Source organism: Lepidochelys olivacea (assembly GCF_965140295.1).
Source record: "Lepidochelys olivacea isolate rLepOli2 genome assembly, chromosome: 27".
NCBI classification, from domain to species: Eukaryota; Metazoa; Chordata; order Testudines; family Cheloniidae; genus Lepidochelys; species Lepidochelys olivacea.
The window spans coordinates 17,537,506-17,559,324 of NC_140437.1; the positions used below are offsets into that span (position 1 = coordinate 17,537,506).

The 21,819-nt window shown below is 49.9% G+C and overlaps 1 protein-coding gene across 1 annotated transcript; it reads left to right on the forward strand.

Moving 5' to 3' along the window:
- The first annotated feature begins 4,081 nt into the window (after positions 1-4,081).
- Positions 4,082-21,611, forward strand: ODAD4 (outer dynein arm docking complex subunit 4). The gene is made up of 12 exons (XM_084616000.1): positions 4,082-4,240; positions 5,740-5,871; positions 6,752-6,905; positions 8,634-8,695; positions 9,914-10,073; positions 11,191-11,415; positions 12,378-12,585; positions 14,202-14,288; positions 14,721-14,917; positions 15,132-15,232; positions 16,326-16,404; positions 20,491-21,611. Exons 1-12 carry the CDS (start codon positions 4,136-4,138, stop codon positions 20,682-20,684), a joined length of 1,704 nt encoding a protein of 567 aa, XP_084472126.1. The 5' UTR covers positions 4,082-4,135; the 3' UTR covers positions 20,685-21,611.
- The last annotated feature ends 208 nt before the right edge of the window (positions 21,612-21,819 follow it).

Sequence of the window (21,819 nt, forward strand, 5' to 3'; positions counted from 1 at the left end):
TTATTTGAGCATAAGCTTTCGTGAGCTACAGCTCACTTCAGCGGTTGCATACTGTGGAAAGTTTAGAAGATCTTATTATATAGGCACAAAGCATGAAAAAATACCTCCTCCCACCCCACTCTCCTGCTGGTAATAGCTTATCTAAAGTGACCACTCTCCTTACAATGTGTATGATAATCAAGGTGGACCATTTCCAACACAAATCCAGGTTTTCTCCCCCCCTCCACACACAAACTCACTCTCCTGCTGGTAATAGCTTATCCAAAGTGACCACTCTCCTTACATTGTGTATGATAATCAAGGTGGGCCATTTCCAGCACAAATCCAGGATTTAACAAGAACGTGGGGGGGGGGGTAGGAAAAAACAAGGGGAAATAGGCTACCTTGCATAATGACTAAGCCACTTCCAGTCTCTATTCAAGCCTAAGTTAATTGTATCCAATTTGCAAATGAATTCCAATTCAGCAGTTTCTCGCTGGAGTCTGGATTTGAAGTTTTTTTGTTGTAAAATAGCGACTTTCATGTCTGTAATCGCATGACCAGAGAGATTGAAGTGTTCTCCGACTGGTTTATGAATGTTATAATTCTTGACATCTGATTTGTGTCCATTTACTCTTTTACGTAGAGACTGTCCAGTTTGACCAATGTCCATGGCAGAGGGGCATTGCTGGCACACGATGGCATATATCACATTGATGGATGTGCAGGTGAACGAGCCTCTGATGGTGTGGCTGATGTTATTAGGCCCTGTGATGGTGTCCCCTGAATAGATATGTGGGCACAGTTGGCAACGGGCTTTGTTGTAAGGATAGGTTCCTGGGTTAGTGGTTCTGTTGTGTGGTATGTAGTTGCTGGTGAGTATTTGCTTCAGGCTGGGGGGCTGTCTGTAGGCAAGGACTGGCCTGTTAAACCCTGGATTTGTGAGAGTTCTGTGTGTCAGCAGTGACTGTGAAGTATTTACAAAATCACTTTCCGTAACTTGAAAAGGAGTACCTGTGGCACCTTAGAGACTAACATATTTATCTGAGCATAAACTTTCGTGAGCTACAGCTCACTTCATCGGATGCATTCAGTGAAGTGAGCTGTAGCTCACAAAAGCTTATGCTCAAATAAATTTGTTAGTCTCTAAGGTGCTACAAGTCCTCCTTTTCTTTTTGTGAATACAGACTAATATGACTGCTACTCTGAAACCTTTCCGTAACTTGGCTGCAAGACGAGCCTGCTCCAGGCTTCCCTGCTGTTCTTCCAGGGCTATGCTTCCAGCAACGAGTTTTGAAACATCCAGTCATGTGAACAAAGTCATACAGAAGATGACTGATTCCACATTCTCAACAGGTCAGACCTGTTGACTCAGGACAAACTGGCGAAAGTGACCAAAGGTAAGCAGCATACTGTACCCAATGGCTAGAGTGGTTCCCAAGAGATTTATTGCCACAACAGGAGTATGTCTAGCTTGATTTCCTAGAACTTTCTGGACCTCATATTAATGTGGTCTGGGCTTTTCCTCTCCTCCCCTTCAAAGCAGCTCCACCCCTGCCAAAATCTCTGCTCTCTTCATTGCCTACCTACGCGCCTCTTAAGCTTCTTTCCTGCTCACTCCCCTTCCTTCCTTCATCCACTGCTGACTTTATACCACTTTCCACGTGGCCCTTGTGCCTGAAACAGCTGCCCAAGAGAAGCACAACGAGCCTCTCTTTCCTTCAGCTCACATTTGAAAACCCAGCTGATCTGCAAGGCCTCCAAGTGATAAAATAACCCAAGTGTTGCACCCTGTCCATTCTCTGTGCTGGGATGGATTGTGATTCTAGTCACAAACGCATTGGGGCCAGGGTTCTGCTGTGCCGCTGTTTTAGCCACCTTTGGTCTCTTATTCTTAGCTCGTAAGCTTTCTGGGAAAGGGAATGACGCTCACAATGCATTTAGACAGTGGCTAGCACAGTGGGGCCCTGACCCCTAGTTGTGGTGCATACACACTGCCGCGAAACGAACAGTAAATAATAACAAGGGCTGTGCAAAGTGACGTGGCAATCGTCAGATTCTTACCTGGACTGTAAAACCAGGCACGCACTTCCAAGGTAAGACGGGGCAATTGTTTCTGGCTCCTCCACAGCCTTCCTTTGGGATTCTGTTTGCACATGGCATCACTAAGGGCCAACCCTGCTCCAGCTTGTATATCACATCACATACCCCTGAAGGTCACAGGGTCTGGCTGGGAAAGTCGTGCCACACAGCCCTCTTTGGCAGAGCAAGAGTGAAGGGCACTAAGGAAATCCCGAAGAGGGTCAGACCGACATTACGACCCCTCTTAGAAATAGGTGCACATGGGGGTCACGCCCACATCCAAACAGCAGGGATCACAACACAGGGGAGGCACTAGGCCAAGTGCACAAGTTTATACATTTGGGGTACAGATAACGGGCTGCAGTGTCCATCGCAGTCATTAGGAGAGGAGCCTGTGGATCTGCATGGCAGGCAGGACTTCCAAGTTAGCGGTGTTTGTCTTACAGCATCCTGGCCACAGAGGGCAGACAGCTCTGGGGGTGATGTGCTCAGGCGGGTGGAGTACTCGGGGCTGGGAGAGGGACAAGGTGCAGGGGGAGGGGGATAGGGACAAGGCAGTGAGCAGAGGGGCTGGGAGTACTGGGGGCAAGGTACACAGGGTGGAGGCCTTGCTCGGAGGGGTGTGGGATGATAAGGAACAAGAGGGAATGGAGTTCTTTGGGGGGAACGAGGTGTAGGGAGTGTGTGGGGGGCAGAAGATGGGGTGATGGGGGCTGGCGGAGAGGGTTGGTAGAAGATAAGGCACAAGGAGGAATGGGATACCTATGAAGCAATAGGGTACAGGGAGGGAAGTGTTTGTGGGGGGACACGTGAGGGCAGATTGGGGAATGGGTGGAGAGCTGTGGGGCTGGCCATGAATAAGGCACTGGGGGAATGGGGAGGGGCAGGGAAGCGGGGGATCTAGAGGGCTGGCAGTAAGAGGCTGGCAGGTTTAAGGCACCAGGGAATGGGAAGCTTGTGGGGCAATGGGGGGCAGGGAAGTGGGGACCAGAGGGCTAGCGGGGACAAGGCACCAGAGACTGGGGAGATGGGGGGCAGAGAAGTGGGAACTGGGGTGCTGGCAGATACAAGGCCCAGGGAATGGGGAGCTGGGGGGCAGGGAAGCGGGGGCTGGCAGGGGCAGCAGGGGATGGGGGGCAGGGAAGTGGGGACCGGGGGGCTGGCAGGGAAGGGGGAGATGGGGGGCAGGGAAGAGGGGGCTGGGGGGCTGGCAGGGAAGCGGGGGCTGGCAGGGAAGCAGAGACCGGGGGGCTGGCAGGGGCAGCAGGGGATGGGGGGCAGGGAAGTGGGGACCGGGGGGCTGGCAGGGAAGGGGGAGCGGAGACCAGGGGGCTGGCAGGGGCAGCAGGGAATGGGGGGCAGAGAAGTGGGGGCCAGAGGGCTGGCAGGGAAGGGGGAACCCGGGGGGCTGGCAGGGAAGGGGAGGCCTGGGGGGGGCTGGCAGGGAATGGGGAGATGGGGGGCAGGGAAGCAGAGACCGGGGGCCTGGCAGGGGCAGCAGGGAATGGGGGGCAGGGAACTGGGGGCCGGAGGGCTGGCAGGGAAGGGGGAGATGGGGGGCTGGCAAGCAGGAGCCCGGGGAGGCTGGCAGGGAAGGAGGGGTCCTGGGGGGCTGGCAGGGAAGAGGGAGCTGGGGGGCAGGGAAGCGGGGTCCAGGAAGGCTGGGGGGCAGGGAAGCGGGGTCCAGGAAGGCTGGGGGGCAGGGAAGCAGGGGCCCGGAGGGGCAGGCAGGGAAGGGAGGGTCCGGGGAGGCCCGGGGGGCCCAGCAGGGAAGGGGGAGCTGGGGGGCAGGGAAGGGGGGTCCAGGGGCCCAGCAGGGAAGGGGGGACCGGCAAGGCCGAGGCCCAGGGAAGGGGGAGCTGGGGGGCAGGGAAGGGGGGGGCCGGCAGGGCCGAGGCCCAGGGAAGGGGGAGCGGGGGAGGGGGGGCAGCAGAGCGCGGGGCGGGGCGCGAGGAGCCCCCTCCTCTCTCCGCGGGGGCGGGGCCCCGCGGGGGCGTGGCAGGCCCCGCCCCCCGGAAGTCCGGCGGCGGTTGCCAGGCAGCGGTTGCCGGGCGGCGGCGGGCGGCGCGGGCCGATGGAGGGCGCGGGGCTGAGCGGGACCTTCTCCAGTCTCATGGCCGAGGGGGCGCTGCTCAGCCGGCGCGGGGAGCACGGCAAGGCGCTGGCCAGCTTCACCAACGTGAGCGGCTGATTATGCACATCGCTCATGAATATTCATGAGCATTAACCCCCCCCCCGCGGGTAGCTGGGGGTCGGGGGTCGACAGTGGGGTGCTGATACGGGGCCAGGCGCGGGGCGCGGGGCTGGGGGACGGGATGTGGGACTGTGGCACGCGCGTGGCGGGGGTGTGGTGCCCAGGAGCGAGGGGACGTGGGGGGACGTGGGGGGACGTGGCACACGCGTGTGGCAGGGGTGTGGTGCCCAGGAGCGAGGGGACGTGGGGGGACGTGGCACACGCGCGTGGCGGGGGGTGTGGTGCCCAGGAGCGAGGGGACGTGGGGGGACGTGGCACACGCGCGTGGCGGGGGGTGTGATGCCCAGGAGCGAGGGGACGTGGGGGGACGTGGCACACGCGCGTGGCGGGGGGTGTGGTGCCCAGGAGCGAGGGGACGTGGCACACGCGCGTGGCGGGGGGTGTGGTGCCCAGGAGCGAGGGGACGTGGCACACGCGCGTGGCGGGGGGTGTGATGCCCAGGAGCGAGGGGACGTGGGGGGACGTGGCACACGCGTGTGGCAGGGGTGTGGTGCCCAGGAGCGAGGGGACGTGGCACACGCGCGTGGCGGGGGGTGTGGTGCCCAGGAGCGAGGGGACGTGGCACACGCACGTGGCGGGGGGTGTGGTGCCCAGGAGCGAGGGGACGTGGCACACGCGCGTGGCGGGGGGTGTGGTGCCCAGGAGCGAGGGGACGTGGCACACGCGCGTGGCGGGGGGTGTGGTGCCCAGGAGCGAGGGGATGTGGCACACGCACGTGGCGGGGGGTGTGGTGCCCAGGAGCGAGGGGACGTGGCACACGCACGTGGCGGGGGGTGTGATGCCCAGGAGCGAGGGGATGTGAGGACACGGCCTGGGGAGATGAGGGGATGCAGTGAGATGAGATAGCACATGTGGGGAGGAGACGTAGCAAGGGAGCAAAGGGCTATCATGCGTGGATCTGGGGACAGAGCACAAGAGAATGCGGAGAAGTAGTGACATCACAAGGGGAGGGCCGTGGTGTCATCCCAATGTCTGCATCGGTCAGTGACACGTGTCAATGTTCCTCATCAGCCCTGAGCCGGGACCAGAACCTCAAACCACAACTTACTTCCCTCCATGATTTGAATGGCCAGGGCAGAGCGATTTAATGAGGGCAAAGTTATTTCTCCAGTTCTCTAAGGAGTGGGGACCAGAGGTTGGAGCAGGGGCCTGGGTGCTAGGAGTCCTGGGTTTTATTTCTGCCTCTTCTACTGATTCTCTCAAGTCACGTGCCTCAGTTACCACCCAAGGGGTGATACAGTTTACCCCTTGCGGGGGTTGTGAGTCTTTGTTCATGAATGCTTGGGAATCACATGGAGATCCTGGCTGGGAGGGCGTCACAGATGTGCAGCAGGTTCTATCAAATACAGGTGCCGGTGCGTGCTTCCTGTGCTGACAAGCCCAGCACCTCTGTGACTGAATGCTTCTCTCTGTTTGCATCCCAGGCTCTGCAGGTGAAAGCAGGGGATAAGCACGGCCTGGTTGCCCGTTCAGTGTGTTACCTGAAACTCGGGGACACAGAAAATTCCCTGAGAGACGCAGAAGCCTCTCTTCAAAATGACCAAACATTCTCCAAGGTAAATAGCATTAGGGGACAAGGGACTGGTGTGGACCTAGGACTGGCCTTCAGTGAGTGGGGCACCAAGGGTACATCTACACTGCAAAAAAAAAAAAAAAAAAAAAAAAAAAAGCAGCAGCCGGGTGTCTCAGAGCCTGTGTCTATGGACTTGTGGTCAAAGGTCTTGAACTACTGTGCTAAAAATAGCAGTGTAGACATTCCTGCTCAGGTTGGAGCTCGGGCCCTGTGACCACCCCCTTTGACTGGGTTTCAGAGCTTGCGCGGGAACATTGTCTGTATTGCTCTTTTTAGCACCATACACGAGCCCAAGTCTGTAGACTCAGGCTCTGAGACTTGCTGCTGTGGCCTTTGTTTGTTTGTTTGTTGTTTTTGCAGTGCAGACATACCCCAAGAAGCCAGGGGGGAGCAGGGGGTTGTTAAAGTCTCCTCTTCCCCACTCTTTGTTCCTGCTCCAGAATATGAGATCAGAGCTGCCGGTGAGTTGCTGAATCTGCCCTTGTGTTGCTTGTGCTCAGTGCAAGCCCTGTCTGTTCTGTCAGGGCAGTGGGTTGTCTGGAGAGCTGTTCTTCTATCCCGTTGAAAATCCCACATTCTACAGGGAAACTCTAGTTGCAGTTGAGGTTTGCTGGACACACTCACACTTTATTCCAGCATCACATAAACAGCTGTAAATATTTACAGTCTGACAGCAACAGGGACCTGATCTGGCACCCCTCCCCTTATAGTGACCCCAAGGAAGTGAAGGAAACTCACCGGAGTCATGGTTGCAGGATCAGGCTTTATGCTTGGCAGAGATGAGATGGCCCGTAGCACTCTCCTCACTGCTTTGGGAGCTGTTCTATGTATTACATTCAGACTGTTTGTTTCCTTCATTACAGGGGCTTTACCAAAAGGCTGAGACCCTGTACACCATGGGCGACTTTGAATTTGCACTAGTGTATTATCACCGAGGCCACAAACTACGTCCAGAGCTACAGGAATTCAGGCTAGGAATTCAGAAAGCTCAGGAAGCGATTGACAACTCTGTCGGAAGTAAGATGTTACAGTTTATTGACAATGCAAGCGTATCCCAAAGCAGGCAATTCAGTAGCTGTGGTCCTATATTATATTAGTTCCTCACGTGCTCAGAGATGAGAGGACATTGCACAGGAAGATCTGTCGGCCTCCTGAATCACATGCATAATTGCCATTTTCAGCTGAGGTCAGGGAATTCCCAATAGGGTCCAACCTGTGTTACTGGCCAAATGTACATTTTGTTACAGTATCTAATTACCTCCCAGTAATACAGATTCAGGTGTCAACCTGGACCCCCTGATCCGTGCAGTCATTACCCTATGCTTGATTATTGCAACTTACATGTACGAACAAAGCCCCAAACTCTGAAAATGTTCCAGCTCGTTCAAAACGCAGTAGCCCATCTGCTTAGCACCCTGCTGCTCTTCTCGCTACACTGGCTCCCCACTGACTACAGAATCCATTTCAAGGTCTCTGTCCTGATGTTCAGAGCCTTTCAGTGAAATTAATCTCAGCTTCCTGAAACCACATCTCCTGCTGTGACCCTGACCTCCCATGACAGCTGATCTGCTTGGGACAAGTGAAACTGTCAACCAGTAGGGAGAGGCAACACTTTCATAGGAGCTAGACCTAGACTAGAACTCAATCCAGCCAGAGGCAAAAGTGATCTAAGGCCTTCTAGTGTTCAGAGCTAGATATAAAACTCATTTCTTCCACTTAGCATTCCCTTAATAATGTCTTCACAAGGATATGCAGTACACCCACTCATAGACAGACAGCATGCCTATTCACAGACATACATCACACCCCCACTTATGGACACACACACACCACAGCAACTTTCAGACAACACCTACCCACACAGGACACACATAGACATAGAATGATGGCACCCGCCTCCCCGACATGCACAGAACACAGAGACTTGGACTGACAGTACACCTACCCACCCACAAAAGCAAACAGACATGCTAATCAACAATCAAGCTGTTTCTTCTCAAGACTGGGAAAGAAGCAAGAGACAACTGTTATTTTAGCTGTATTTTCATGTAACTGGGAGGCTTCTGGATACTACGGCAATGGAGACCATGAACAGCTAGCTAGATAGTCTGAGAAACTCCTCCCAGGCTGGTCTAGATAGTCTTGTCCAGACTCTCTCACCTGAGGAGATTCATTAGAACAGTGTCTGATTCTCCTTTCCCCCTTCTGGCTTGGCCAAAGCTGTGTGTTGCCGGCATGCAGTTAGACTGTCAGAGTTGAGAGCGGGGCATTTGGTCTAAATATTGACAAATATGATTTAGAAATAACTCTCTGGGCTGGTGGAGGTCCTGGTATCCCACTCTGGTACTGCCCCATCTGCCTGCTTAACTGGCTGGTTGTCTCTTGTTTTATAGGTAGATTGTAAGATCTTTAGGGCAGGGACTGTCTTTTTGTTGTATTTGTACAGTGCCTGGTGGAAAGGGGCCCTGATCTGTGGTTGTGACCCCTTGGTGCTACCATAGGGGCCACAATAATAATTCTTATTAATAAGACATGCAGCTGAGCTGTTTCTCTGAGCTGCAATTCCTGCTCTTAGACGGAAGAGAGGGATACAGAACTTGCCACGTATTTCAAATGCCGCGATAAGTTCCCAGCTTTGTTTCTAACAGGGCATTACTGGCCTAGCACATTTACATCTGTGTTAAACTCTAGGGCCTGTGCGTTGCAGTTCTTGAATGCTCACAAGCATATTTTTTCCGTTTGCAGGTCCTTCCTCAGTTAAATTGGAGAACAAAGGGGACCTCTGCTTTTTAAGCAGGCAGGCAGAGGTATGGTGTGAACGACATTTCTCTTGGGAAGCTCACTAGAGATACCACAATGCTAAATGCTTTCTGGTGAATTGGCACAACCAGGGGAAAAAATGGCTGAGACTTTCTGCAGCCATATCAGTAGAACTAAAGTTCTGGGGTCAGCCCAGTGTGCCATGCGTGGCAGACAGTTCTGCCTTCTTGACATTTTGTGTAGCTCTATCGGAAGAGAGCACCAGCCAAGGAGAAACTGAACACTTGATCTGGTGCCTTTCCACCAGCAAAACTCCCACTGCTTTCAAACAGACTATCACACAGGAAAGAGGACATTAAGAGCATCTGTGTTTGTGTCTAGCTATGGGCCCAAATTCTGCTGGCCTTACTCACATGAGTACTTTCCATCAATTTCAGTAGGGACATCGGGGGCCATGCTCAATCTGTAGCACCTACTTTGGTTTGACTTGCTTTAAGGTTAAACTTTTCAAAAGTGGCCACGGATTTCGGGTGGCTCAATTTTTGGGTGCCCAGCTTGAGGCACGTGGCTCCTCGGGAGCGTTGAATAGTTTGACATCAGCGGGAGCAGTGAGTGCTCAACTCCGCAGAAAGTCAGGGTTCAAGGGCCTGACTTTCGCAAGGTCCTGCCGAGTCCTTTGACTCCAGTTGGAGCTGTGGCTGCTTAGCAGCTGTGGAAATCAGGACCAACGTGTCTAAAGTTGGGCATCCAGAAATAGAGGCCGCCATCATCAGTGGCCACTTGGAAATATGTGGCTGAATGTGCTTAGGAGAAGTACAGTAACTTTAACCTGTAGAGCCACCCCAGGATGTATTTATTATGGGTGTGTTTTGAACCTGGATTAGGATTTGGGATGGGAAGGCCTGCGGGGATCTTCCCCCCAACACCCTTTCTCGTACTGTGGAGGGCTGGATGCCCCACCCCCAGGAGCCTGCATGCACTGAGTCTAGCACTGGTCAGCTGGAGTCACTCAAGAGCAGTGTAAGACACTATCTCTCAGAAGGGGCAGAACTCCTGCTTTTATAAAGCTGCTGTCCTAGGGAGCGAGTGCGTGGGGGTGCTTGGGATCTGAACTTGGATCCCCACTAGATCAACAGGCTGGTCTTGTGCCTGTGTCATTCTTTCCTTCATGAATAAAAAGTTTGGGAAGTGGATCCGAAAGCTAGCCCTTTCTGCTTGTGTCAGTATCCCTCTCCTCTGCGTCCTTCTGTTTTGTTCTGCGGCAGAGCAAAAAAGTGAAGCAGAAACTTCAGGTCAAAGCCCCCAAAAAGGATCAAAAGCAGCAGAGTAAAGTGGAGCCCATCAGGAATGAAAAGACTGAACGGCAACTTCTTGGAGAGCTTTATGTTGACAAGGCCTACCTGGAGAAACTACTCAAGGATGAAGGTCTTTCTCTATTGTATTTAACTAAATATAACACGTTATTCCTCTTGATTCAGTCAAATCCACGTTTTCCTTTCATTCTGTTATTCATATGACCACCAGGGGAAGGATCACCCCTTGAGTAGCACATGCTAGGGTTTGCAGTGGTCCCAAACCTACAAATTACGTGATCCAGATTTATACAAGTTACTCAAGTTTCCAGGACCAGTGTTTGTAACAATGTCTAAATACATTTTATCCTTTATACTTCCTTATTAGTTAAATAGCAGCATTCTGTAGCAAGCAGTTCAGTTATCCACTAACACCGGCCCAAAGCCCTCAATGCCAATCAAAATAAAAAGCAGAAATTATATTATTTTAAGTACAAATGTCATAGTTGATTAGATAAACTCGTGTTGAATTAAGTTGAAGGCACCAGTTTTGCTTTGGACTGGTCAATGTCATGGTTTTGCTGCTAAGGATTAAGATGCGGGATTCGGAAAAGGATCAGATTTCTGAGTTGGGCAGAAAATGCATCCCTGTTTAATTAGTTTTCTTGAGAAATATTTCCCCAGGAACATAGGAGAGAGGCTTTAGTCCCCTGTTACCTGCTGTTATGTTACCAGTCTTCATAACTTGCATGGGTCCATCTTATCTTCTGAGACTTTAAAAGTTCTCACAGTATTCCATGGGGACAATCCATGCAATCCAGTATGCCTACATTCCGTTAAGGTGCCATCTACGCTATAAGTGGATCAGATAGTTTCTCATCTTGAGCTATGGCCGAGTGGGACAGGTGTCCAGATCACCAAACTTCACCACCACTAGTGCTCACTGAGCCTCTCCTGGGTTGTTTCACCATTGAAGACAAGGATTGAAGGGGCCGTGGACACTGACTCTTACGGGTCATGCTTACATGCCAGGTTTAGGCATGACAGCAGTGGGTGGTGAGGTGGTGGGGGAAGCTTGCCCTGCCACCACCCATGCTGTGTCTGTTCCGGGGATTATTAAAGGACTTAGTCTCCAGGGCGCTCAATCTGGGGCTAGCACTAAAAATGCCCCCCCCCTCCCCCCACATCATGGCTTCACTCCTCAGATCCTTTAATACTGTCTCCTGGTTCTGCCTTTCACTGATTTCCAGACTTGATCAAAAGCAGCACAAAGTATGGGATGACAGTGGAGGACCTGATCCTGGGTGGCATTAACTACCTGGACACCCGCACTGAATTCTGGCAGCAGCAGAAGCCCATCTACGCCCGCGTGAGAGACCGCAAGCTCATGCAGCAGAGATGGCTCCCAGAGAGAAAGCGAAAGCCATCGGAAGTTGCCAGATACATCCTGAAGAGCATGGAAGAAATTGATATGTGTAGGTGTCCCACATGGAAGCAACAAGAGCATTGTGACTGGTGTATATTATTCACAGTGGGCAGCTACAGACCAGATCAGCAGGAGCCCTGCATTTAGAGGGCTGTTATTTCCTAATGATAGCAGGTTTAAAAATGTGTCATGCTTTTCCCTGCCTTTCCCAAGCAATACTTTAGTATAGAATTTAACACACTGGGGTATTTTCCAGCTCCTCCTATACTCAGGGTATCCCAGAGCACTGTACAGAGCAGTGCTTTGGACACTAGAACCCTGTAGGCAAATGCAGTGTGCTTAGCAAATGACCCACCCAGCCTGGGACACTGGCGAGGCCAGGGCATTGGTTCTTCTCTACCTTCTTTGAAAAGTAACAAGGACAGAAAGGGCTAGAAGGATGAAGAATTTGCAGGGAAGGGTCTGGAAGGGAGGAGAGAGGGCTCCAAGCCATTTCTATTCAGTGTTTGTCTTGTTCACTTTGTAACCCATAAGACCTCTGTCGTCATCACTGAGGCTCAGTTCCTTTTCCTTGCCACAGAATTGCCCCCAAATGTGGCAGATGACAGAGCTCCATAGCATAGTATGGTGGTTTAATTGCCACAGCATTGCACAAAGCTGGGACAGGTAACAGAGCCGCGTGATGGACTGACCTGTAAGAGATGCCATAGTGGTGTTGCGTCTAGCACTTACTCTCAGATGACACATTCAGCTTCCCTGCTGCACGACTAGATTCTCCCAACCCATCTTCAGACTGTGGGTCTCATTCTCCATTGTCCTGCACTAGGGGTTTTCATTTGCACCTGTGCAAAGTGAGTGCAAAATGGTACCAAAGCAGACTTACATTGGTGGCAGTATTTTGCACAGGTATAAATGAGTCCCCAAAGACACAGTGGAGAATCAGGCCCTGTGTCTCCCCAGCTGTCCCTGTGCCCCACTTGGTGCTGAGCGTTCCTCTCTCTATGCTTCTAGTGTTGACCAGTAGCTGCCCTGAAGGAAGCTGTAAGAAAGCTGAGCATGTGCTAAAAACAATCGAAGGTTGGTCTGACGATGAAATTCCCAACAAGAACGAATTGATTGGAAACCTCTACAGCTGCATTGGGAATGCTCAGATAGAGATGGAGCAAATGGGGGCAGCACTGCAGAGTCACAAGATGGATCTGGAGATCGCAAGGGAAAAGTGAGTGCTCCAAAGCCCAATGTTAACTTGGGATGGGCGGGGAAAGGAGGCAACGTGTGGTGGTAGGAGTTCAGATGGGAAGGGCACATTGCCTAACTGAAGGGCAATTCTCAAATAATGCTTTGAATTTCTATAGCCTTGCTCTTCTGGAGACCTGATGGCACTAGACCCAGTCATTACGTGCCCTCACGGTATCCACTGACGTATCATCATCACCATAGTACAAACAGGGAGGCTGAGGGAGAACAATGCGTGTGTCCTGCCCAAGGACACAGACCAAATCCATGTCAGAGCCAGGGCTTGCACCCGGAGCTCTTGATTCCCAGCCCTCCACCCTGCCCCCAGCAATGCTTCTGCCTAAGAAAACGTTATAATCAGATTTCTTGATAGGTTTTCTGGCTGGGGAAATCATTTTCATTTGAGTCGTTACGTCAGTACCCAGGAGGTACAGCCATCCGCTCCTGCAGAAAACGTTCTGCAGGATCTCTCAGGCGGAAGAGAATGGAGCAGAATGGGCTTTATATCGTCCTCTCCGAATGGAGTTTTGCAGAGCACTTCACAAAGCAAGGAGGTCCCTGTTGGACCTGTTTGGGTTTTTGCTGCCAGTGCAGTGATTAGGCAGGGAGGAAGCGTCCTCTAGTGGTTAAAGTGCAGGACAGGAGTGAGAGGATCTGGGTTCTGCTGTTCACTCACTGTGTGACCTGGGGCAATGCATGTAGGGTATGTCTACGCAGCAACTAGACACCTGCAGCTGGCCCCAGCTGGGAAGTCTACACAGCAAGGAGACAGTCCCACAGCCTGAGCCCGAGTCAGCTAGGGATAGTAAAACTGGTTCATATCAGAGGAGGGGCGTGAGGGTTTGGTCATTAACATTTGTAAAGAACACTTGGTGCGCTACAGGGTGCATTCTTATAAAGTGAGTAGCCATTAGCTTTGACCAATAGCTCACACAGAGCACTGGACAGCAGAGCCTGGTTACTGAGAGCGAGCGAATGCAGACTAGGACCCTGGGATTCTCCTTTTCAATGATTTAAAAAAGCTGCTTTGTTTCTTTAACTTCCAGCACAGACATGGCATCTATCTCAGCACAATATCCCATTGCAATTTTAAATGGGCCCTATGTCACACTCTATCAACTTGAAATCTACTTAATTGAACAGAAAAATGAGTTAAAAGTACTTTTAAGTACTACGTGTGCCCGTTACTCACCCCTACAAATGGTACACTTTCCAAATACAAAACGCTTTTCTCGCCCATGTTGCTATGTGAAAATCCACACAACTGACTGACTACACAGAGGGAACTGTGGAAGTGACTGCACACAAAAAGTGTCTTATCAAATGCACAAAAAACCAATGCAAACAAACAAAAATGGATAAAGCAGACCCATTCCCCCCACTTATCTCTTCCAGCTACAGTAATCTTAGGTGGTACTTAGAACAGTAGTTGGTAAAAAGTATTTCAAACTGACAGTGTTCCTTTAGTGCTGTCTGACATTGTTATGTGAGCTCACTGAACCGGTGAATCTCAAAGAGAATATAGAGGGAGCCTAAGAAAATGCAGGATTATTCAGGGGCAAGACTCTTTGAAGACCTTGTTCTTTCGCTTCAATGCAGTGATCTGCCAGATGCCGTCTCCAGAGCTCTTGACAACATTGGCAGGGTTTATGCCAGAATTGGCAAATTCCAGCAAGCTATTGACACGTACGTAACATTCATAACATAACAGGTAAGAAAGTAGATTTACAATTAAACGGGTGTTGCTTGGTCCATGTATTTAATTATGCTGTCAACAAGGGGTACTGCTAATGCCAGCTGTGATGTGAACACTCGCCACGAGGAGCTGCACTGGACAGGCCACTGGACAGCCATCAGATAGTAACAATTTCCAGTTGCAAGGATTGATCTTGCCTTGATTCAAACCGGCAGCCCTGAGAGTAAATGACTTTGTAACCCAACCCCCAGAGTCTTCCAGACTTTCTGACTTGCTCTCTTTCCAAACATCTAAGAGGCCTCAGCATAATAAGACTTTGGGTAATGGAAACATCTGCAACCCTTTTAAGGGTTTAAAAAGCCAAGAGCCAACATTACACTGAACCTAGGGCAGTAGAAGTAACTTTCTTTTCCTGTGTAAAGATGGGAGGAGAAGATCCCACTGGCAAAAACCAGCCTGGAGAAGACGTGGTTATTCCATGAAATTGGCCGATGTTACCTAGAGCTTGATGAAGCAACAGAGGCCCAGGATTATGGAGAAAAATCTCTCCATTCAGCGGAGGAGGAGGGTGATGTTGAGTGGCAACTCAACGCTAGTGTGCTGGTTGCACAAGCACAAGGTAAAGACATTGTTGAAAAATTTGCTTTAAAGATGGCAGACATTGAGTCTACTCCACAGCTTCATTAAACCTGTCTGTGCCTTACAAACCACCCCACAAAGTCTCATTTGAGCAAAAGTCTTTTCAAGACTTTTCAAGGCTCATTGGGCTAACATAATAGTTTCCTCTTGTTCTTAGTCCTGCATTAAAATGGATTCTTGTTTGTCTGTTACAGTGAAACTTCAAGACTTCCAATCTGCAGTTATGAACTTTGAAAAAGCTCTTGAGAAGGCAAAACTCATTCATAACGATGCAGCTCAGCAGGCCATCATCATCGTAAGTGATTTACTGTAATCAAGAGAGGAGTTTTGGGGCAATGTTCAGAAGTTACCGATCACTGTTGTTCTCAACTTCTGGTCCGTGGGGCCAGGGACCCAGGGCAAGAAGAGAATGCCAGCTGGCAGCTGGGGGATTAGGGAATGAAATGTCTCACACGAGGAACAAGGCAGCCTTTGTCAAGCTGCTCCCCAAAATAAAAAACATATGAAACCTCTTGAGTTAGAAAACTCGGTCCCAATGTGAGCTAATGCTGGAAATATACGGGGTAAAATCTTGGACCTATTGGAGTCAGTGGCAGAACTTCTATTGACTTCAGTGTAGCCAGGAGTCAAATTCTGTCTTTCATTGCATCCAGGTGCATGCCAGCAAGCTCATGGCCAGCAACTGGAATGTGAGGTTGAATATGGCCCCCCTGTTCTGGCCTCTCTGAAATATCATAGAGAGGCTACTCTGCATGACCTCCATGACAGGAACAATATGGGTATTGGCTATGAATTGGGGGGGCATGATTTGCATGTTATCAGCACATATGCTTGCTGCCCTAGCAATGGTCTGCATGCATAGGTAGTCCTCCAGGTGATTCATAATCTCATTGAAGTAGATCACAAAAAGGGCTGATCTCACCCAGTATTTCAAAACACAGAACAGTGCTTCTTCAGCATGAATGTGTGCCTGTTTGGGGATCCGTTAAGTGTGTTTCCGAGCACAGGGGAACCACCTCTATTGTTTAGTTAAAAATGGGAAAAACAGTGCTAGCTTTGTGGGACGGGGGTGTAAGGAGGAAGGGATGATCCCTGCTGAAGTGTGCTAAGGAGTATATTAGCGAGAGTAGTGCAATCACAATGGGGGGAGGAATGGAGCAAAGAGGCTCTTCACTGCAGGTAGCTTTAAAGGCACCAAAAGAGCAAGGAATGATGGGAGAGTGGACAGCAGAGGGGATTGGTCCTGCTTTGAGCAGGGGGTTGGACTAGATGACCTCCTGAGGTCCCTTCCAACCCTGATATTCTATGATAATGGGACAAACTTTTGAATAGGCCTGTCATGTGACTGCATGTCTAGATTTGTCACTAATTATTCTTGTCAACTTCAGGCCTTAGATGATGCGAACAAAGACTTCATTGAAGAGTTGAAAGCAGAACAAAGGACAGAGAGAATCGAATCTTTAAGAGGTACTAATTCACCTGGGAATCGGTGTATAAAACAATGTAGAAAGTTTTGCATATCCCCTTCTCTTCTACATCATCACAGGACACTTGGAGGAGTAGCTAACTCTATAATCCTCTAAGTGCTCACAAACTGATTGATGAATAATTTGTTCCAATATATTTCCAGGTATCAAAGTTAGGCTGGCTAGTCTATAATTCCCCAGGTCCTCTTTTTTCTCCTTTTAAAGATAGGTTCTATGTTTGCCCTGCTCCAGTCCTCCAGGTCCTCACATCCTCCAGGAGTTCTGAAAGATAATTGCTAATGGTTCCAAAATTGCTTCAGCTATTTACTTAAGTACCTTAGGGTAAATTTCATCAGATCCTGGCGACTTGAATCGATCTCTATATTGTCTAACTTGTTCTTTCCCTATTTTGGCTTGTGTGCCTTCCCCCTTGTTGATAACATGTATTGTGTTAGGTATCTTCTCACAATTTACCTTGTTAGTGAATCAAAATAGGCATTGAACACCTTAGCCTTCTTGGTGTCATCCGTTGTTAGCTCTCCTTCCCCACTAAATAGTAGACCTACCCTTTTCTGTGTCTTTCTTTTGCTCCTAATGTATTTATAGAACCTCTTCTTACTGCCTTTTATGTCCCTTGCTGCGTGTAATTCATTTTGTGCCTTAAACTGTTGATATTGTGTCTACATGCTCGTGCTGTTCTGCTTGTTCTCACTCTTGCCTATTTGTCCATGGTTCCACTTTCTGTAGGATTCCTTTGTGATTTTCAGGTCATTAATGAGCTCCTGATGGAGCCATATTAGCCTCTTACTATTATTCCTATCAGGATAGTTTGCTGTGGTGCCTTTAACATTGTCTCCTTGGGAAACTCTCAGCTCTCCTGAACTCCTTTTCCTCTTAGATTTTCTTCCCATGGATCTTACCTTCCAGTTCTCTGATTGTGTTCAAGTCTGCCTTCTTGAAGTCCCTTGTCCTTGTTCTGCTGCTGTCTCTCCTTCCTTTCCTTAGCTCTATCATTTCATGATCGCTTCACCCAAATGGCCTTCCACCTTCTGATTTGCAGCCAATTCCTCCCTGTTAGAATCATGTCTAAAAGGGCCATGTCCCAGGTTACTGCCTCCACCTTCTGAAACAAGAAATTGTCCCCAAGACATTCCAGGGGCTTACTGTACATTTTGTGTTTTGCCGAATTTCTTTTCCAACAGAAATCTGAGTAGTTAAAGTCTGCCATTACTAGCAGCTCTTGAGTTCTGGATATTTCTGTTGTTTGTTCTGGAAATGCCTCATCCCCCACTTCCTCCAGATTCGGCGCTCTATATAGCAGCCCCCTATGGTGGTGTCACCACTGGTTTTCCCCACTTTTATCTTCATCCAGAGACTTTCAGTTGGTCTGCCTCTCCCCTCCTTCTGAACCTCAGAACAGATGTATATGTTCTTGATGTACAATGCAACACCTCCTTCCTTGTTCCCTGGCTTGCCCTTCTTGAACAAACTGTACCCCTCTATCCAAATATTCCAGTCTCGAGATTCATCCCTCCACATCTCTGTGATGCCAGTTGAGTCATATTTTAGCTTATGGCTCATGCTCCCTGTTTTCTGTTTCTTCCCCATAGTCCTTGCATTTGTGTATAGACATATGAAACCATAAATTGGCTATGAACGGTGGCTTTGCTTTTTATCACTGAGGTTCCGATCCCCAGCTGGTGTAAATCAGCATCTCTCCAACTTCTGTGGAGCAATGCTCATTTACACCAACTGAGGATCTGGCCCCGATTCTTTAACACACGTTAGTGCTATTTATAAACAAGACATTTTCCAAAACACAAAGTGACTCCTATAAAGAAGTTAATTTCTCCAGTGCCCCAACACCACAGTGATGGGCCTGGCAAGAACCTAAATAGACAGCTACAAAATGTGATTGTACCTAATGCTGCGTGGATATGAGACATGCAGGAAAGAGAAAGAGGGAAAAGCTCAGCTGGCTTTTGGAATCCACCTGAAATAAACTGTATCCAATTTCCCATCACCACCTGAATAACTCCATTCGCTCGGGAGCCGCCGCAGGGGGACAAGAGTCAGTGCCAGGGCGGCAGCAGCCTGCAGTGCGGTGTTTGTGCAGTGACCCACAATTTTCAATCCCAACTTGATTACTGCAGCCATTGCATCTTCTTTCCTCCATACACACGTAACTGCTGTCGACACTGGGGGGGTTACACCAGCACAATGGGGGCAGAACAGAGTTTAAAAATAGCCCTGAGCTGTGGGATGCTTACGGTTACCTGTGTGATGCTGCAGCCACTGACTGAGGCTGTACAAGTTGATGTAATGGGGAAGAATTCAGCAGAGGACGCAGAGAGTTCCATGGCTAGGTATTTAAGTGCCGTATCAACTTTGAGCTGTAGGTGGCAGCATTTCCTGAGTTTCCCTGTAACTGCCTGCAGAAGGCAAGCAGTCCACTCGAGCACCAGACATGCCAAACCTGGGGGAAAAACACAGAAATGGGGCTCGTTTTTGGCTTAATTGGCTTGTGAGTTGCTTGTTGGCTAGTTTTTTGGCTTGTAGCTTGTTGCTTCTTTTTTTTGATTGGCTCCCGGCAAGCAGGGCAAGGGGGGAAGAGAGTCAGGAGTGCACAGCGGGCTCACCCCAGTCCCAGACTGCACGCCGAGGGGATCTAGTCACATAGAGTGTTGGGGTTCTTAGGGATTGGCTTATTTTGGCCTTATTTTGAAATGGGATTAGCCTGATTTTTGGCTTAGTGTGAAAGTCAGGGTGCTTATTTACCCCGTGAAAGTTGGCAACTGTGTCAAGCATCCAGTCTTAAAAAGATAATAAATAGGTCATTTTGTAAGGCAAGTCTGCAGTGGGGTCCTTGGTGAGTGCTCCAGCTATGGCAGGGCAGGGGGGGAGCATGGAAGAAAGCAGAGGGCATGATCCACTCATTGGTGCAACCAGGAGTATCGCCATGCAGTGATATGAAACTGGTCTAAGGCTGGCAGTGGGGAGGGCCATCCAAGGTCTCACAGAGTACAGGATCACACGGACCCCTTGTGGGAGAAGCAGCTATGTAACACCATGGCAGAGAGTTTACTCAAATGGATCCTCAAGTGAACATATTTGAAATGTTATAAAACTGAAACCATTTTAGACTGTGTCTGTTACATATAATACCCTGAAAGTTTGGCTCCCATATTTATACACTGAAATATATCTGCAATACACAAACTGGGTGGTTAATTCAGGTGTAATAGATCCTCAATTAATATACAACAGGAGGCCCTGCTCCCGCAGTTGGATCTGGGAGGGCAGTCCCCTGCACCGATACATAGCCCCAGAGTCTGAGGTTGTTATTTAATAAAATAAAAATATAAAAGGGATACAAAGTTTTTATATATATATATACACTGGATATTGTATGTGTGACTATTATACAGCTATATGGATCTGAATCCATAAGAATAAATGTTTCAGTATATGCCACTTATTTAAGTATTATGAGAAGAGTGCCAATTTAATATTTAAATCTTAGCTTCATTCTTAGAGTGCTGTTTGGTCTGACAGCCAGCTTTCCCCCATAAACCCTGCAGGGCATGCACTGTTCAGAGTTAGGCATGCAGATCTTGGGCCGGGGTAAATCTCGGTATGTGTGTAACTGATGACTAGTTTGATATACATCCTCCTGTTACACACTTCTGGGTTGAATGTACCACCCCTGAACTGGCAAAGACCAATGCCCCTTGAACCCAACCACACCCCTTTTCCCAGCAACATTCTCCCCCACTGGCCCTGGGTGACTAAACAGAGTTCACCTCTTTTTGTGCAAACATGAATTCCAAACAGATGCAACTTGCCAGCTCTGACCTACAACTTAAGCCCTTACTCCAGGGATGAATTTAACCTGTTGAGACCAAAAAAAAAGGGAGGGGGGAGGAAAGACTGTATCAATGGGGTGGAAGAGCTCAGCAGCCCTGGTGCTCCTCTCCTCATTAAGTGCCCTCCACACCTGGAAGGTGCAGCTCCATTCTCTGCTCAGTGCTTGGTGGGAGGAACTCTGCTGTTCTGTTAAAGAAACCTCCACTGATTTCTTTTCCAGATTACGATTACGATGATGAATACCAGGAAGGAGAGGAGGCAGAGGACCAAAAAGAAAGAGAAGAAAACAAACAAAAGGAGATAGAAAAGGAAGAGAATGAGAGAAATGGAAGAGGAGGAGGAGAAGAAAAAGAGGAGACAGAGGGAGAGAAAGGGGAAGATTATGCAGAGCCTCATCAGGATTTGCCTGAATAAAGAGGCAGCATTTCCCCAGGAAACCACTCGTTAGGGTTAAAGTTCATGAGGGGTTGCTGGGTTTGCAAACTAGTGCATTTTAGTTAGTGTGAAATGGCCCCTATTTTCTCTGGACATGGAGTCAGCTCCGTCAGAATTGGGGCTGCTCTTGCTCTTTGCCCTCCCTTTTAAATACTTTTTTCCCCATGTTCCCAAGCCCTCCATTCAAGGCTGTTTGGGCTGTTACTGTGGGAGGAGTTCTGTTACTTCCCTCCCCCTCCCAGCCTTTCTGCCTAGAGTTCAGAGCCAGGTCTGTGCTTAGAAGCTTTTCTGCTGTGCCCACAGCTTTCTCTGGTAAAAAACTCAGCAATTTTGCCAATGTAGCTTATTCCAGCCCCTCTGAGCAAACTAAGCTATACCAGCAAAAGCGCCTGCTTGCTGGTATAACGGGGTCTTGCTGGTACAGCCGTGGTGATCAGGGAACCCATTTCATTACACCGCGGGCTGAGGGAGCTAAGCCGCCAAAAGTTGGTGGGGTAGAGCTGGCCCAGGACTCTGACAGAGAGTCAGATGTTACTGAGGGCCCAATAGTGCACCTGCTATGCAAGGGCAAAAGTCCCATCCACTCCCGGGGGCGTGCCGCATGCACTAGCATGGCAGCATTGGGCTCTTGCAAGTATATTTGACCCACCGGGACAGTTGCACTCATGGCAAAGTTGGGTAACATGACTGTAGGACACAGCGTTTTACCTCACGTGCCACTGACTCACTGGCGCGGATCCTCCAGGCCGCATCCCGCGCTGCCTGATTCCCACAGGCTGTGAGCAAGTGCTGGGTGGAGCGTGGCCTAAGTCAACTGTGGCTTTGAGTCCCGGTGAAACCTTCATGCCGCCAAGGGAATGTTACTTTTAGTGTATGTGACTCGTAAATAAATGATGCCAACCGTGATGGCCACAGCTTGCCTCCTTGAGGGCGTGAACTACAGTGACTAACAACTAGTGCCTTCTCTGCAGGGCGGGAGGGAGCTGCCCCGGCTGTGCCTCCTCTGGGGGAGCTGGGAGCATTGCGATGGCAGAGCCAGGCATGGGTCTGCGCCTTTCAGGGCAGTCTGGCGGTGTGCCATCGGACGAGCCTGGCGCTGCAGGCAGACCTCTCC